General features: G+C 37.6%; 1 protein-coding gene and 1 long non-coding RNA gene across 2 annotated transcripts; one reads left to right on the top strand and one right to left on the bottom strand.

Moving 5' to 3' along the window:
* Positions 1-995: 995 nt before the first annotated feature.
* On the bottom strand, positions 996-11117 carry LOC146469384 (uncharacterized). The gene is made up of 3 exons (XM_085123457.1): positions 10135-11117; positions 2755-2956; positions 996-2171 (listed from the first exon to the last, which is right to left on the bottom strand). The coding sequence occupies exons 1-3, from the start codon at positions 10651-10653 to the stop codon at positions 2008-2010; spliced, it is 885 nt and encodes a 294-aa protein (XP_084979583.1). The 5' UTR covers positions 10654-11117; the 3' UTR covers positions 996-2007.
* Positions 11118-15060: 3943 nt separating this feature from the next.
* LOC146469383 (uncharacterized) lies at positions 15061-17592 on the top strand. The gene is made up of 2 exons (XR_014867240.1): positions 15061-15578; positions 16208-17592. It is a non-coding gene; the product is annotated as an uncharacterized LOC146469383 (long non-coding RNA).
* The last annotated feature ends 630 nt before the right edge of the window (positions 17593-18222 follow it).

The following is an 18222-nucleotide window of genomic DNA, read 5'->3' as shown; positions in this document are numbered from 1 at the left end:
ATAACACAGTTTCTCGTTTGTAAATCCTTCTTCATTTATCGCCGAACGAAGAAAGTGAGTTCACAATGAGCTAAGCCTTTTTGTACGCTTTTCATCTTTGCCGAGAAACCTAATTAAAAGCCACGCATGCGCATTTGAGCAAAAAATTGTGACTGGTTGTTTTAATGGAAATGAACTGTTTTCTAAGGAACCGCTCGTTAGAATTTCCTGAAATTTGACAAAATAGTTTTCTAAAAGCGTAACTCGGCTACAAACCCAAACCAAAATCTTACAGAGGGTATCTTCAAAAAACATTAAAGTGCAAAACCAACATTTACAGGAGATCTCTCTGTTAAAATTACATGAAAGCAGCGTCACTATGTCAGTATTTTGTGAGTTTTTCTGGATACAAAAATTGAAAAAAATCTAATGAGCGCATTTTCTAAAAATTAAGCAAAACCATTATTTGTGGACGGTTAATAGCTTGCTGCATTGCCATGGCAACGGCACCTTGCTCAAGGAGAAGTATCAAAATTTATTCCTTCTTAGTTAATCTTGCACCATGCTAATTTCGGGTACTCAGAAGTACGTAGTTTTCAAATAATGTCTACTAACACCTGTATACTGGAAAACTGTGTTCGGCCACCTTAAATCTCTGTATAGTGTTTATTACATAATGTTAATAAGCTGACCAAACTCTGTTAGTAACAAAACCTATTAATTTGATATATTTGGTAAAACATAAAAATATAATGACCTTTTATCATCCATTTAATTGTTGCCGAATTGTGTTTACCATATTTTTCTTTCATATCTGTAAAACCATGGACATAAAAGAGTCATGTGGCAGTTATATGGTGTACTGTAGTTGAGTCTCAGTATGGACACATCAAATTGCAAGCTTTCTGGACAGTATATCTGGTACAAGCTTATGCAAATTAACTAAAAAATGATAGAAAACAGTGTACTACTTGATATACATGTATGTAAGGAAAACAAACACAGCACCGTAAAGGTTGGTGGTGATATGTATCCCACTTTACTAACATCTCAAGGTTACAATATTAACATTTTTAATGTAATCTACAATGCATATACACTAATATTACAATTAATTAAACTCAATGATCACAGGTCAACTTTTATTGAAATTAAGTGATCAGGTTGAACCTTTGATGTGTTGCCACAACAGTTTTCCACTAAATAACAATAACGAGTTTACGCAACAGGACGGCTGATGTGGTGGGACGGCAAATTGTGCTTGTGTGACCAACGTGACGGCCAAGTACTCAAGACTCTAGATTGTAACATTCCTACCGCTTGTGGTTTTCAGGTTGTCACATATGAGAGAACACCAGTTTTAGTCAAAAATCGCCTAAAAATGTGAAGGTACTAAGATGTCATGTTGGTCACACAACGATAATTCACTGACCCCATCTCTAAGCAGTCCTGTTACGTAAGCTCACTAATGTGCAGTTCCAGAAAATATCCATATTCCCCTTCCCACCCCATGGACGTGTTTTGGTTTTGCACCACTCCTCCCCCCAGGAAATTCCAGTTTAGCTTAATACTTTCCCTTTAAAATTTTCTTTTAAGACCCCCCCCCCCCCCCTTAGGAATATCCAATGACCTTCCCTGAGGGGGGTATGGATTTTTTCTGGAACTGCACAATATTATAACATTACAACGTTACACTTGAAAATCATATTTAAAAACTGCTTTTAACTTAGGAATGAATGTCCTCAAGAAGTAACCATTTTTCTTTAAAAAGCTTGTTTCACGTTGTAAAAATTGGAGTTAATTCTTTGTAGAGGCATGGCGGAAAGTTTGGAGGAACATTTTACTTTTAACAGTAAGGTTTCACGATAATTATTACTCCTGAAATAAAATAAAATAAAATAAAATAGAATTTAAAATGTCCACTAATCGAGTAATGGAGAACTTGAATAATGTAAAGTCTATGGAACTACAGTACTGATGTAGCGCAGTAAAATTTGCTAACCTATTCTCTGAACTATCATACAAATACTATCTATTACCATTGTTTGTAGAATTTGTTGTAAAATTACTAGCTGATGCTGTTGTCATCACTGTTGGCTGAAGAGATTTCGTATAATTATTGTTTTGTTCACATTTCTCCGATGGTTTGCTAGTTAAACAATCCTTAGAATCCACATACTCTTCTCTCCATTCTGTTCAGTTGAAATAAACAAAAAGAACTCGTATCAGAATAAAAAATAAGGTCACAGAAGGGAGAGCATTTGGTGTTCACTCCAAACTGATTGCCTAATAAAACATTTCTCAAACTTATTAACAATTCATGAAGGGAAAAGAAAGGATTAAATCACTACTGTGAAGAAGGTTTTATAAGGCCCCATTTCCCTTAAAGGGAAAAGGATCAAATGATGATGATGTGAAGAAGGTTTAATTATCATAAAATTTGGTCAACTTGTACTTTAAATGTCAAACACTCAAGTTTGTGAAAAAAAGTAATAATAAATTTATCTGAACAAATTCTGCTTCTCTTGTAAGTCACATTAATTTCCCTAATTTTGAATTTTTAGCGCATCTTTTGCGTTAATTTCCTTTATAGGGAAGTAATTTTCCTTCAATTCATGTTAATTTAAGTGGCATTCATTTCAAATACCTTAATAATTAACACAAGCGTTAATTTCCTATAATAAGGTATATTTTGGGGAATGCCAGCGAGTGTCATCAACTGTTCAAGTAGTGCAGCTTGTTTTTGATTACCATTAAATTAATTATAATACACACCTTTTTCTTCAATACAGTTGAAAGCTGAATCACCAATTTGGACCAAGTTGTCACCATTTGGAAAAACAGGCAACATGTATGGGCATTTTTGCAGGACAGTCTCACAAAGATTTACACAAGGTCTCTTATGCTTCCCAATGTTGTTTGAAGGTAAAATAGCGCCTGACATCTCGGTGAAGCAAATCCAGTCTTTATACGCTTTCTACAAATTTTAAAGATGAAACAGTGTTACCAGGGACTTTTAAAACAAAACCATGCTGGTACCATTTAAATGCTATGTAAAGGCCAATTAAAGTGCTTGTCAAGGTCAAAACAATGTTGTGTAGAGACCATTCAGATGATTTCAAGATGCAGATAAAAAATGGGACTAATTTTAATTAATGTGTTATGTTATAAGTGCTGTGTATTATGCTGTATAGGGTGGTTCTAGTGTTTGAATGGATGTGTGGATGAAATCGTATAGTTTAATATCCATTGAAATTACCATGGCCACCCAACAAACTTTTTGTGTGCTTTCCTATGGGACTGTTTGTTTATGTTGTACAAGGTCATGCTTATACTTTTGAGTCTGAATGAACTCCAAAACTGTGACCATACATTTGTTAATGAAAGCTACTAAGCAGTACTTTCCTGCAGTGCTGTTTATTATGCTATACATGTTTGTAAACTTGTTTTTTCTACATCTTAAACCTGTGGATGAAATCCGTTAGTGTGACCATTCAAATGAAAGCTACTGAGCAGTACTTTCCTGTGGTGCTGTTTATTATGCTGTACAAGCGTAGTTACTAAAACAAGGAATGACCTAAAATGACCTAAAATGATCTAAAATGACCTAAAATGACCTAAAATGATCTAAAATGACCTAAAATGATCTAAAATGATCTAAAATGACCTAAAATGATCTAAAATAAATCTGAAATATTCTTAAATGATCTAAATGAAGTGAAACCAAGATAAAATTACAGAATTACAGAACTGAGTGCTTACTAAAGTAAAGGCTGATACCAGGAAGCTGCTGTGAACTGCCGGAAAGACAGAAGAAGACTCGAAAAGTGCCGATGGTTGCACGTAAGCCAATTCGATGACAAAGTTGCGTAAACAAACCGCACTAGAGCGAATCTTTTTTTTTTTTGGTCGGTCTGAAAGACCCAAAAAATATCGGCACTAACCAATTTTTTTCGGGTTTGTTTTCCGGTCGCACATTAAAAGCCACACGACAAGGCTAAATACTTGTAAACACTGATAAAACGCTTTTGTAAACAATGTAAAGGCATATCTGTGCATCAATAGGTCTTATCACGGTTTTCGGTATTTTTTCCCGCGAACTATTTTTAGTAGCAGTTCACGGCTGGTTCGCTGTGCAGACAAATGTCTGGAAAATTCAAAACACGACTGGACGCTTTCAGTGGCACAGCTACGTCCCTCCAATTTTTTTTTCTTAATCTTTTTTCTAGTGCCAAAAGTTTCCAATTCATGAATTTTTCAGAAGCGATGTCTTATCAAAATTATTTGACATCGGATTTCCATACAAACGCTGTGTTTTCAAGGCTGTTTGCCTACTCGTCAAAACCGTGATAAGGCCTATTTCCTTAAATAAACACGCATCAATCAACTGAAACCGCGTTGCTGGCAAAACATAAAACTTCGCTTCGTACCAATCAAAACCGCGTTGCTGGGGAAAAACTAGGCACTTCGTACCAATCAAAACCACGTTGCTGAGCGAAACTTGGAACTTCGTACCAAACAAAACCACGTTGCTGGGGAAAAACTAGACACTTCGCATCAATCAAAACCGCGGTTGTGACACAGTAATTATCGGGAATTTCCCTGAAGTCTCCAGTAGAGACGAAACGCGTCGGAAATAAACTACAAGAAGTCTTCTGTTGTAGTGCTCTCTAGTCTTTGTTATAAAATTAAAAAATTAAAATCATTCTAGGTCATTTTAGATCATTTTAGATCATTTTAGGTCATTTTAGGTCATTTTAGATCATTTTAGGTCATTTTAGGTCATTTTAGATCATTTTAGGTCATTCCTTGTTTTAGTAACTACGGCTGTACAAGGTGGTTCTCACTTTTGAGTCTGTGGATGAAATCCTAAAGTGGGACAATACAAGTGAAAGCTACTGCAAGCAGTACTTTCCTGTTAAGCTGTTTATTATGATCTACTGTACGAGGTGGCTCTAACTTTTGAGTCTGTAGATGAAATCCTAAAGTGTGACCATTCAAATGAAAGCTACTGAGCAGTACTTTCCTGCAGTGCTGTTTATTATGCTATACATGTTTGTAAACTTGTTTTTTCTACATCTTAAACCTGTGGATGAAATCCGTTAGTGTGACCATTCAAATGAAAGCTACTGAGCAGTACTTTCCTGTGGTGCTGTTTTATTATGCTGTACAAGGTGGTTCTCACTTTTGAGTCTGTGGATGAAATCCTAAAGTGGGACAATACAAGTGAAAGCTACTGCAAGCAGTACTTTCCTGTTAAGCTGTTTATTGTGATGTACTGTACGAGGTGGCTCTAACTTTTGAGTCTGTAGATGAAATCCTAAAGTGTGACCATTCAAATGAAAGCTACTGAGCAGTACTTTCCTGTTATGCTGTTTATGATGATGTACAAGGTGGTTCTACCTTTTGAGTCTGTAGATGAAATCCTGAAGTGTGACCATTCAAATGAAAGCTACTGAGCAGTACTTTCCTGTTATGCTGTTTATGATGATGTACAAGGTGGTTCTACCTTTTGAGTCTGTAGATGAAATCCTGAAGTGTGACCATTCAAATGAAAGCTACTGAGCAGTACTTTCCTGTTATGCTGTTTATGATGATGTACAAGGTGGTTCTACCTTTTGAGTCTGTAGATGAAATCCTGAAGTGTGACCATTCAAATGAAAGCTACTGAGCAGTGCTTTCCTGTGGTGCTGTTTATTATGCTGTACAATGTGGTTCTAGCTTTTGAGTCTTTTGAGTCTGGCCATTCAAATTAAAGCTATTTAGGAGTACCTTCATTTTTCAGTATTTTACACAATTAACTTTTTCTTGTCTCTTCTTGACCAAAAATGGAAGTGGAATGGGTTAATTAACTTTTGATTACAAGTTCAATGTATATCAGTCGTGAACTGCTCTGATGGAATGCATCCTGATCCACCCTCTCACAGAGAGGTCTATATTTGATGAAAAAACAAATCTGATCTCTTTAAAGCCATACAACCCACGTCTGTCAGTAATGTTTATTTTTTTTTATTTCAACATTAGAAGAACGCATCCTAATCTCTTAGGTCTCTTGCATTACCAAGTAGTCTTACATTTTGTCATAGGGCTGTCTTTGGGCTGTTGTGTATCTTTTTGGTGCCGTTTTGAGTTTGTTATTCTGGGCTGCACATACACTGGTACTTGGTTTGAATGGTAAACAAAAAATTTGGCTGACATTTTGTGGCATGTTGGAAGATTTTGTGAGAGATATCATACCTGCCAACTCTCCTGGTTTTCCTGGGAGTCTCCAAGTTTTTCATGAAATCTCCCGGTCTCCCGGGTAGAACACCAAATCTCCCGGGAAATAGTAGCCTCCCACGACTGCGTGGGAGGCTAGGGAAATACCTACCGCGGTCTTTTTATTATTATTGGTTATTTCTCGTCGGCTCTCCCCCCCCCCCCCCCCCCCCCCCACTGAAGCTATAAATGTAGGCTTGATGACACAGTTCTGCTGGGACGCGGAACAAAGAGAACAGATTTCTAGACGTCTCCAGATTTTTGTACTCCGGGGGTTGACAGGTATGGATATATATAATAAAGATGTACTGTACGTAGTTGAAATTATGTAGGCTTTCATTACCCGTCAGAGTCAAACACAGTTAACGAAACTTATCATTAAAAAATCATTAATTTCTTCTTATCTTAGCATATTTTCCCACAAATATGTAAACTACAGCCAGTTTGCACTGTGTGTAACAACTTCACAATGACACGAGTTGTCAACTACAGTAAATAATTTTTCAGTCAGTGACAAAGGTATACTCAGGAAAAGAAAATTTGAATTCTCCCAAAGTTTATAGGTTGGAGTCCTGTTGGAAGAACTCTGATTTCCTTTTTCCTAGTATGCAGTTGTTAATCCCTGAAAAATACCTCTATCATTATGTACCAGGCTTAAAACAACATTGCATTTCTCTCATAAATAAATCTGCTTTAAAAATGCTTCCATAACAACAAAATTAGAATATCAAGTCGGTCACGTTTCCTGGCTTTCATGAATTCATGGAGAGCTATATAATTTGATAATCTGAATTTTTACACAGTTTCCAAATGAGCAGAATTTTACATAGACATTGTATAATACGTACATTATACTTAAACAGAAAAATTGCAGAAATCAATTACCTCCATATAGGGGGCTTATTAGGTTCTTTTAAGTAAATATGGTACTAACATCACCAAAAAAATAAAACTAATCTAAATGTAAATCCATAACAAAATTTAAAAAAATAATAATAAAATTAGATAAGTTTAGCTTGTTAATTTTCGTGTAGAAGCTAGGAATTGTCAACAGAAAAAAGAGCAACTGTATTGATATCTGATTGAAGTTTCAATAATTATGTGATTAAAAATGCTGTAAGTGTATCATGATACAATAGAAAAAAAATTAATCATCCACCTTACATATTATTAGTTTCACTTAAAAATTGAGCTTCCATGGACAACCTTGTTTTTGCTTATAAACCATGATTGTATTCATGTATTCATGAAAAACATACAAGGAAAAGCTTCTATAATCCATCACTGTCCATAGGCCTGGTAATGCATTAAAGTATTTCTAGAAAAAAATAAATACTTAAGGGCCAAACAACTGAGTTTCTCAACGTTTTTAGATTTAATGTTGTTTGAATAAATTAAAAAAAATGAAAACAACGATTCAATCGTGTTAACACCTGCTTGAGATTGGAAATAACCAATGAATATTAAAGTCACATACTGTTGGCTTTGTGTATTCATGATTGTTACGTTTGAAATAAGGTTTCTGTTATGTAAACGTCATAAGGTGTCCAACCTTGTTCGGACTCTTCTTCCCTTCAATCTCGCAGTGTATAAATGTGGAGCGCTGGAAATTACATTTATAGTCTGGGATGAAATCCTTCTAAGTGAGCATTCAAATCAAAGTTTTTTTTGGCTATGGTTTCCTTGCTAAGAAATTTGACACTGTTTTTTTAGTTGTGAACTTCGCTGTGTCAACCTTTAAATACACTTTATGAAATTCCTTTTAGTATTTGATACATTTGTTTTCTGGGAACTTACAGATTCATCAATGCTATATTGTAAGTAGCTGTCAGGGTAGTTTAATATTTCTCGTCACAGATTCTCTTCCTGATAATACACTAACCGATCGCAATTTGATCGCAGATGGAAAAATATTTATTTTTGAAAGTTCGGATTGTAGTGGATGGGACTGCTGAGTTTTTAAATTCCACATATTTGAATAATTTGCAAACATTTTCACCACAAAAAACTTGTAAGATCGGCTTTCTTATTGGAGTTTCTAAGCCTTGAAGTTCACATGCACACAAAAGAGTTCGTGAGGCTTCGGTAAACGTTTTGATGTCATTTATTCAGAAACAATAGAAAGATATGGGAAACCCGACATCCAAACAACGTTCCCGACACAAGAGATTATGCAAACACATTTGTCTAAAGATCAAATATGTTCCTCAAAACCCCAACACTCGTCAAATTCCACTCAAATATAGTGCTTTTAAACATTTTTGTCGGTCACTTTTTAAACTAAAAGCTCTTTTTCGTTACATTATACGCTAAATCAATTAAGCTGCAGGCGATGGACATTGGCCGAAGTTTCAAAATGCGAAGACGTAATTTTCCGCTTTTGCACAACGAAAAGACGTGGTTTCATGGCGAGGTATCTTAGTGCCCGCGTACTTTGCATTCGTACTTTTGCATAAGAATACATAAAAAATTAATTGTAGTGATATAGTACAAATGCGGATTTCAAAGATCCACAGGAAAATTAAGGAGAACAACGCGAATAGCTAGGACATGAAATTATGCTCACTAGCTTTTATGTAAATATCTACTCTCGACGATTTTGTCAACAGACTCCAAGGTTGGTACCAAATTAAACTGGATTCTTCACATTTGACTCGGAGACTCAGATATGGATAATACGGCCGTTGATCTCCAACTGTGAAGCTTTTGCCGTTTGTGTGAAACGCATGCATTAACCTAACTTGTTCCTCTTTGTTTGCGAAGAGCTTGCGGTTGAACAAAAGCGATATACGCTATGAATACTAAAATGGCATCACAACGAATGGCATTTGGAATTTGGACTCAGATAAATACTGTTTACATCTTGATTTTGACAATTCGTAGCTAATCCTATTCAGAGGAGATCATGCAGATCATTTTGGGTATTTTCTTGCCGAGCGCGAGACGAGAACCCGTATTACGCCCTATCAACTGCACTCTAAAATCTTCACGTACAATCAACGTGTGAATCAAAATATTAAAAAGCGGAGTGCAGATAAATAAATTATCGTGCCTTTCGGTGGGCAGTAATCCTTGCTGTACTTCGACGTACACTGTAATTAAAACGAGTTTGTCATTATTTGGATTTATGGCCGTAGATGACACACAAAATAGCGCTCTACAAGGTTCTATTATAATAATTTTTAAATTGCGTGTGTCGCAATACTTTATTCATTGTATTTGAAAAATGGTGAATGGAAAATTCACGATCTCAAATCAGCAGGGGTTTTTTTTTCTTTCCACCTGTTTCATTAGTTCATATGTGGTCAGAGTAAAAATTAATAAAAAAGTACCCGAAGATTTACCTAAGGCAGTGTATTTTTAAACTACCTCTCACGTCTTATAAGGACCTTCGCGCGCGCCTTACCGCATCAATTGAATTCAATGTAACGACACAAGAACCTTGGATGCTCGTGCCATTGTAGGGACGAAGGTCGCAGTGATTTTCACGCTTCGATCTATAACAACAATGAAGAGCGGACGACAATTGATTGTAAACACTGCTGTTCTTTCAAATTTTCTCGAGCGGCAGAATTTGATTAATTCTTGAACAGAAAAACATTTAACTTGCATAATGGTCGCGTAGTAAGTGGCCCAACTTAGTCCACAAAAGATATTTAGAGAGTAATTTCTGTTCTGTTTGTTTCAAAAGTGTGTTGTATTATAAAGCCCGGCTTAATCGCGATGAAGTGAAGCCCGCCTTTTGCGGCAAACACAACGTTCTCGTCAAGTTCGAAACCAATTTATCGTTTACGAACATGCGGCGGCGCTTTCAAAACAAACAGCAATGCAATCATTTAACATTTGCGCGCTTCATTAAGGAAGGACATGGTCTGAATTTACGTTTAAGGTACTCACCAGGCATTCAAGGCAAGTTGAAGTGGCGGAGTACGTGTGTGCTGTCCAATTTTCTCCGCAATCAATTCGCTCGAGAATTCCAACAAAACTCTGGTAGCTGTCATTAGCCTTGGCATCGGCCTTCTGCAACATATTTAATTGCTCTCGACAAGATGTTCTATTCCACAGAAATTCAGTATTCAAAACTTCCTTCAGAGGAAAAGATGTACAAAATTCCAAACGGTAATTGTTCGAGGAAGATGAGTTGCTCTTTTCGAGCTGCGTTCTACTCGCACAGCCATCGCAATCGCATGCCAAATTAGTCCAGCATTTAGAAGTGTTTATTCGCATTCCGCGGCAATTGAGAGATTTGGTGGCTATCGGTTCGCCAACACCCAATCTTGCAGCCGTGACGAAGAGGTTTAAGATAAGCAAGATGGACAATGATGAAGGCAAGCGTAAAATTAACCCGCAATCGGCGCACAATCCTCGGCGTCTACTCCATGTGAAGATTTCTTCTCCCACGTCTGTTTCCCGCATAAGCGATCCGATACATGGAGAATGTACAACTTATGTTAACGTCTAAGGAGAGCTCTAAAACCTCTTGGTATCTGGTGACGATCATACGAAGCCGTGAAAAGTTGAAGACCTGAAAGAACGACACGAGCGTACAGAGCTAGTGCGGTTGAAGGTGACTCGGCGTATCTGATAGACAAGCACTTATAGTTTTACATGTCTTTATAGTCACGGCGCGATTTTTTACGTTCAACGAACAGCAACGCCGCGCGGTTTTGTTTCTCCGATCACAAGTGAATTCAGATCACAAACTTGTAAACAAAGCTGTTATAAGCTAGCGGAAATGAAACAGGAAAATTTTGTCTTCCAATTCTAGCATAATACTTCGTTTGTTTCACAACGCATGTGCCGTAACCGGTTCCCCTGAGTATTGTAAAATATTTAATGAGCGTACCCCACTGGGAGCCGACGGAATTGAACACAATTGAAATCTCGCAATCCGGAAAGGAAGAAAAATGGCATAGATACAACTTGATGAATAAGCTTTCACACAGGAATGGAAAGTAGAATAGCAATATTCTGCATTCATTAACAATGATAAAAGAAGCTTTAAACTTCAATTTCAAACACAAATACCAGTTACAATGTGATTGACGCGTGACGTCACGAATATAAACATTCCGGATCGCCATAATTAGCGTTTACTGCTTTGCTCAAAGGATTCACAATTATGTGTTTGTTTCTTCAATTTTATAACAACTCTAGAGTCCAATTTGATCCTGACAACGAGATCCTCGCTTTTCCTTCTCCATTATCGTCAATTCAACTTAAACCGTGGGGGAAAAGACAAAAATAAAAATAAATTCCACATTTCAATAATTTGTCTTAGCCGTTCAGATTCTTCTAGAATCCGTGTTTTGAATTCCTTGTGTGGTTCTTCCCCGGGCTGTCTGTAACGATAAGTGACATAAGTCGCTCATAATACTGTATTTAGCTTTAAGGACTTCTACAGCGGTACAGTGGTACCTTGATTTAACGAAGTGCTAAGGTTCACTAGTTATATCGAGGTTTTGCCCCCCGGGAGGGTACTCCCTTATATGGGCTATATAGGTATGTACATGATATGTGCGGCGCCAAAGGGTATGGTTTTTCAGCCGTTTTGGTCATAAATAGGGTATCGATTTTAGCCATTTTGCCGCCATTTTGGTAATAAATAGGGTATCGATTTTTGCACTCTAGTCTTGAATTCGTTTTTTTAGAAGCTACTTCTTCATCATGATGTTTACGGCAACTGTGTACGTGCCGCTACGGCTTGTCACGCCTTTAACATTGGTCTGGACTAGGGAAATAATTATAAGGCAGGTCTGAAACAGGGTATTGATTTAAGGGTCAGGTCATAAATAGGGTAGCGAAAATCGCAGATTTTGGTCATAAATAGGGTAAGGGTTTTGGGAAGCGGGCCGCACACCCCTATCCAACTTTTTTGGGACTACCCCCCCCCCCCCGGGGGGGGGGGGGGGTTTGCTCCGTACATTTGAAAGGCCGGGCTGGAGAGATCTAAAATTGTTCGGTTAGTTTCACAGTGACTTAAAATCAAACAACTGGTTTGAATTGGGTCAAGGATCCTCACTAAATGATCGTTATCCTCTCTATTTTTTTCCTGGTATTTTTTTTATTAGATCACTCTCAGATTTGCTTTCAGTTCCTTCAAGTCTGTCAGCAAGCAGAGATCACATGCTTGTACGATCTCTGCTTGCAGTGTACCGTTCGTGTGTTGGTGTACTCCTCTAAACGTTTTTTTTTTTATCACCCCCGATTATGATGATCTTAGATGGCTCATCGCTTTCGTAGTATTTCTTCTGTGACGCTTTAGAAGCAATCCTTTATTTCAGAAAATCGTACAGATAAGTGAGCCAATGACGCTGTTCCTTTGAAGATCCTCCTTTGCGAGTTTGCCCCTTACTGCAATTGGAGGCGATCTCAGTTTTTCTTACGTGTGAGACGAGAAAAATCCATAAGAAAGCTATAAAAGTCGACTGCGGTCTTAATTTCGACCGACGCTGCTCCACTGACGTCATTGACGTCAACTGCCCAATGGTTCTTAGTAAGAATGTCGTTTTTCTTCGTAAAATCTATTAGATGATGAATATATAGGTACTAATTTCCATTTTGTTCCTCTGTGTTTTACTTTACACGCGATTTAGTTTTTCTGAGTGATTATTTTTTTTTTTTTTGTTTTTATTTTTGATGACGCGATCTTCAGTAAAGCTCAGCTCTCAGGTGAATTTCTCTGGAATACGTCGGGCACTGATCCAACGAGAACATTTAACCAAGTCTCCTGTGTTTCCAGATAGTTTTGTTACTTTTTAAAGACATATTGTTAATACAGAGTGATCTGTGCGGTGCTTCAGCTGAAATTTTAGTTGCCGAGACAGTTTTCGCAAACGGAATTTTATTCTCGAACTTACTATGTTGTTTTGGTTTTACGAAAAATGCTAGCTGAGCTTTTTTGCATGTTTAACGATATAGTTGGCCCTTCGAAAACGGAAGGAATGACATTTTTTTGAAGAAAACTGCAGATTTTCTGCCATCTGAACAGAATACACCGAAATCAACCGTTGGTACCCCTGAATACGTGTGCATGCGTGCATGGGAGGGTACATCGTTCGCTTGTGTGCTGACATAAGAAATTTATTTAGGCAGCGTCCTTTTTCAGTCTTACTCAACGGACAAATTACCCTGCTAACAGAGGTTTCTTTCTGGCCGAAATCGTTCGCGTTTCAAATGTTTCGCGTAGTCGCCTTGTCTACTTCCCCGAGCCGACTACGCGAAACTCGCAAGACACGCAAACGATTTCGTGTAGTCGCCTTGTCTACTTGCCCGAGCCGACTACGCGAAACTCGCAAGCCGGTGACACGCAAACGATTTCGTACATGTTAAAAGACTTGCCAAAAAGAAACCTCTGCTAGCAGGGTACAGACAAATGCAATTTTTTACGATTTTTTCACTTCGTATTTTGTTTTGTTTGTCTCATTTCTCATTATATATTTTCTGTTCCGTTCCTTTATTATCGTCACGCCGTTTTTTAATTTTCTTGTCCCGTTGTAATTACTCATATGCTCTATATTTTTTGGCACGTTGTAATCAGCTTTACTGTGTATTTGTTGTGTTTCTATCACACCCACTCAGTAGTGGGTTGTGTACTGAAGGTGGATGAAGTTTCACGGATCCGAAGCATATTTCTATAACTGAAAAATGTCAAAATCTTCATAGAAATTTATGCTGAAGCTGTTATCAACAGGGACGGGCCCGGAAGTGATTTTTCCCTATCCAAATAAATGTGAAGTGGCAGAAAATTATTTTTATGAAACTTCTATCAGCAGTGAACTTGAATTGTGCTTTGAAGTTTTTTCTTTCTTAAAATCCTTTAGATAATCCAAATGCTTGCCGTGCCTTCAGTTAATCTATCATTGCAGTAGCATTTTATCAACCCCGCCCAGTGTTTTTCTTCCTGCAAATCCAGGACGCCCCCTCCCTCCTGTGCAAATCTTTTGGATAATCGAAGTGTTTGCTCGCATGCCTTCATGTCCAAATGTACCCACGATGCCAGAAACTTTCAGAGTTCAACCTCGATACGATCGTTCCTTATAAATGTGTATTATCATTGCCATATGTAACTTGTAAATAGCAATTTGTGTGGAATATTTTAATAAAGAATTATTTAATAAAGAATTATTATTATTATTATTATTATTATTATTATTATTATTATTATTATTATTATTATAAAAAAGTGAATGATGGCGTGAGCTTGTGAATTAGTACTTTAGGATCTTTTTTTAATATTTTTTATTTCATCAAAATTATTATTATTATTGTTATTATTATTATTATTATTATTATTATTATTATTATTATTATTATTATTATTAATTATTATTAAACGAATTCAAAAGTAAGAATAAGCTAAAAAAACACCAAATAAAATCGTCTTTATACAATTGCTATAGAAAAAGCTATTCTTGATTCTGTTCGTTTGGCAAATGTGAACATGATATCTTCGACTATTTCTCAGAAATGGACATCTACAAGAACGAGGTCTACATATATGAAAACCTCGATAGTATTTACATGTAAACCGGACAAAAATGGGCGAAAACCAAACAGGCATGAAAGAAATTAGAAAATACGTGTTTCCGTCTACTTCGAAATGGCCTCGTTTGAGCTGTCTAAATATTAGCTAGATTTTGATATGATTGTCACGGAGACATAAACAAATGAAACTTATGTGATATCATCAGCTGACGTCGCCGGTCAAAGACTGATCAAAACAACTTACTTCCCAGAAAAGTGACAGTCTTTCGTGTTTTATTTTAAAGCCAAATTCTACAATTTGAATGAATAGTAACGCCAACAAGTCTGAAGGGTCAACAAGCTAGGTCCAAAAATAAATCATATGTTGCACGGGATTAACAAACAGCGAGGCAATAAGAGAGATGTCAGGAATATCCTAGCGTCAAAGGCCATATTTCATTGTTTTTAAATATCTAGAATTATCTCGATAAAATTGCGCACTTCCATCCTCGCCGTGTGACACAGTGTCTAGTCATTAAACTGACACTGAGTCAAGCTGTAATGTGAAATATCAGCCGATCGCTCGCTCCTGATCAGTGGAGACTCACTTTCAGCATAGCCTGCAGAACCCTCCACTCGCCTGAAAAACGCAAAAAATAACGCCTGTTCCTTATGCAGGCTACGTTTAGCAATGGCTTAAGATCAAGGTGTTTCGATACAGTTTTTGAGAGACCATACCTCCCTTTTTCAAATGGCTGCTAGGCAGTCTTCTCCGATGAGAATCGATATGAAATTTACATCAGTTATTGGTTTTGGATTGAAGTTTCAGTTGCCAGGATTGATATTGTGGGAAAATCGGTATTGCCATGACGACGGTAAATAAATAAACTCAGGAGCTTAAAAGCTCCTGATAAACTCTAACTCAGTTAATCGTGGATTTGCGCGTTCTCTATGGTATATAGCAACCAAAATATAAAAGAAATGATAAAAAATTTATATTCTTTGATTTGAAATAAATCACAAAAACATTGCAAACTACAGTGTTTTATGGAAAATTTAAATTGAACAAAAAATAAACGATACTGGACATACTCAATTCAAAAAAATTACTAGAAAATAGTGTCAAAATGTGTCCTGAAGTTATTGTTTACGCCACGAAAGTCGTGATTATTTCACCGTTGCGGGCTTGAGAACGAGTTTCTCTCTTAACTTGGCACCGCTCGCCTAAGGATCTCTTGAAGCTTTCCGTCCGAATGGTCACACCTTTGGGTCTCGTGCACAGACTCAAAAGTTAGAACCACATTGTACAGCACCAAAGGAAAGTACTGCTCAGCAGCTTTCACTTGAATGGTCACACTTTAGGATTTCATCAACAGACTCAAAGTTAAAGCATTTTGATGTGGAAAAAGTTTGAAGCAATGGCTTGAGAGTCGTCGAGATTTTTTATGCGTCAAAGCAAGTTGTTTGTAGATTTAACAGCTGCGGCAATTTCTTGTCTTCACAGATCCGTTGTGCCGAGATTGATATCCACGAGGCTCAAAAAGATCGCATCTGCCAACGAGGACAAGCTGAACTGGTTGAGTCTGGTCACCCGGAGTCTGACCACGTCGCTCTTAGAACCTGCAAGAGAAATATGACAACGTCAAGAAACTGTAGTGATGCACTCAGCTAGACCTATCACTGCAGGCTAAACAGGTTTGACTGGTTCTTTAAACATTTGTATGGCTCACTCACATGCTGTTTGCAAGGCTAGTTGATTTTAATGCACTTGTACTGTCTCACTTTGTGTTATTTTTGTCTTATTTTTGTGATAGAAATAAGCTTTTTTTCTAAACAAGAATCCGCTCAAAAACGATGCGACGTGGACTACTAACATACACGGAGCTGGGAGCAGGGATGGCGCAGTGGTGAGAGCACTCGCCTCCCACCAATGTTGCCCGGGTTCGATTCCCGGTCTCGGCGTCATATGTGGATTGAGTTTGTTGTTGGTTCTCGTCCCTGCTCCGAGGGTTTTTCCCCGCGTACTCCGGTTTTCCTCCCCGGCTCCACAAAAACCAACATTTCCAAATTCTAATTCGACCTGGAAACAGTGGATGGAAGAGCAACCCCGTAGAATCCAGTAAAAAAATCCCATTCCCCATTTCCCAATCTAATGTACAAAGTAGATAAGCGGTTAGTTTCTAAACAAACTGAGTGTGGTGCTGTGTTGCTAGGCAGTCCGCGAAATGAACACCGGCATTTAGATTTATCAACAGAGTTGATACGGTCATTTGGCCACCGTACATTAATTTTTATGTGTAAACTAAAGAGATTCTAGAGCTGACGTTTTGAACATTAGCCCTTTGTTAGAGCCATCTGACGGACGGCCAACAGTCGAAACGTCAGCTCTCGACTTTCTTCTCCAGTTACAAAGAAAAACTAAATTATCAACTCAGTTGATCTGAAAATCAAATAATAACATACATGTACAAAGTCTGTGTGAAGACTTCAAAACCTGTTGTGTGCAACAAGGCATGCAACATTTTTGTGTGGAGGAAGCATAAAGTTTCACTAGTTTAAGGACAAGCACTGCAACTTTGTTAAGACGTATAGTGATCTGGTTTCTACATAGCTCTCCGCCAAAATCTTCAAACAAATTTTAAGTGAATGGTGTGGTAGTTCACAAAAAGAGTTTATGTTATAAGCATTAAGCTAGTCCCTAATTTTTTCTTAGAGAAAGCAAAGCCAGCACGCGCGAAAATTGTCTCCCACAAGGAGACGCAAAGCACAAGGAGAGAGAAATGTTTAATGATGAATGTTTATTCTTTTAGTACTACTAAGATGCTTCAGAAGCCGAAGCGTGGATGAGCGAACAAGGACTAAACATGATGAGTTACAAACGAGGGAAGGACGAGGTCAGAACTATTGTAATGCTGAAGAAACACAAGACATTAGAAGCAGCCATTGCTAATTACTCTGAGACTGTTAATAGTGACCTTAAGATTCTAGTACGAGGACGAGTACGACTACGAGTTTTGCCAATAGACAAAGAGTGCGCACGCGCGTGAACCAGTGTCATTTTGGCGGGAAAACGAGATAGCCGTCGTCATTTTACTATGAGTTTTTGTGAGAACGACGTAGTGGCGACAACAGGTCCTCGAAACGGAGGTGTTCTTGTTTTTTTGGAATCACAAAGGCTTAGCTATCATCATTCAAAACAGCTGCGTCAAGTTCGTCGCTCACAAAGAGTAAAATGAAGTTTCCTCGGATATATCTCTTCTTAGTACTTCTCTAAAAATTTGAAGTCAAATGTCGTATTCGTAGTCGTACTCGTACTAGAATCTAAAGGTCTGTAATGAGCTGGGAGACACAGCGAAGGCTCTGGTAGATAGTGAACATCCAGAGAGGAAAAATGATGTTACCCAACCCTAGAGAAATGTTAATCTTGGCCTCCCCTTGTTTCAGTGAAAACGTTCGTTTAACAAGACGAGCATTTCCTTTTGGACTGTCGTCCGTCTGATAGAAAATCTACTTATTTTT

This window comes from Pavona decussata, unplaced genomic scaffold (assembly GCF_977016875.1).
Source record: "Pavona decussata unplaced genomic scaffold, jaPavDecu1.1 SCAFFOLD_124, whole genome shotgun sequence".
NCBI classification, from domain to species: domain Eukaryota; kingdom Metazoa; phylum Cnidaria; class Anthozoa; order Scleractinia; family Agariciidae; genus Pavona; species Pavona decussata.
Note: the sequence above shows the minus strand (reverse complement) of the source record. Positions and strands in the feature narration are given on the sequence as shown.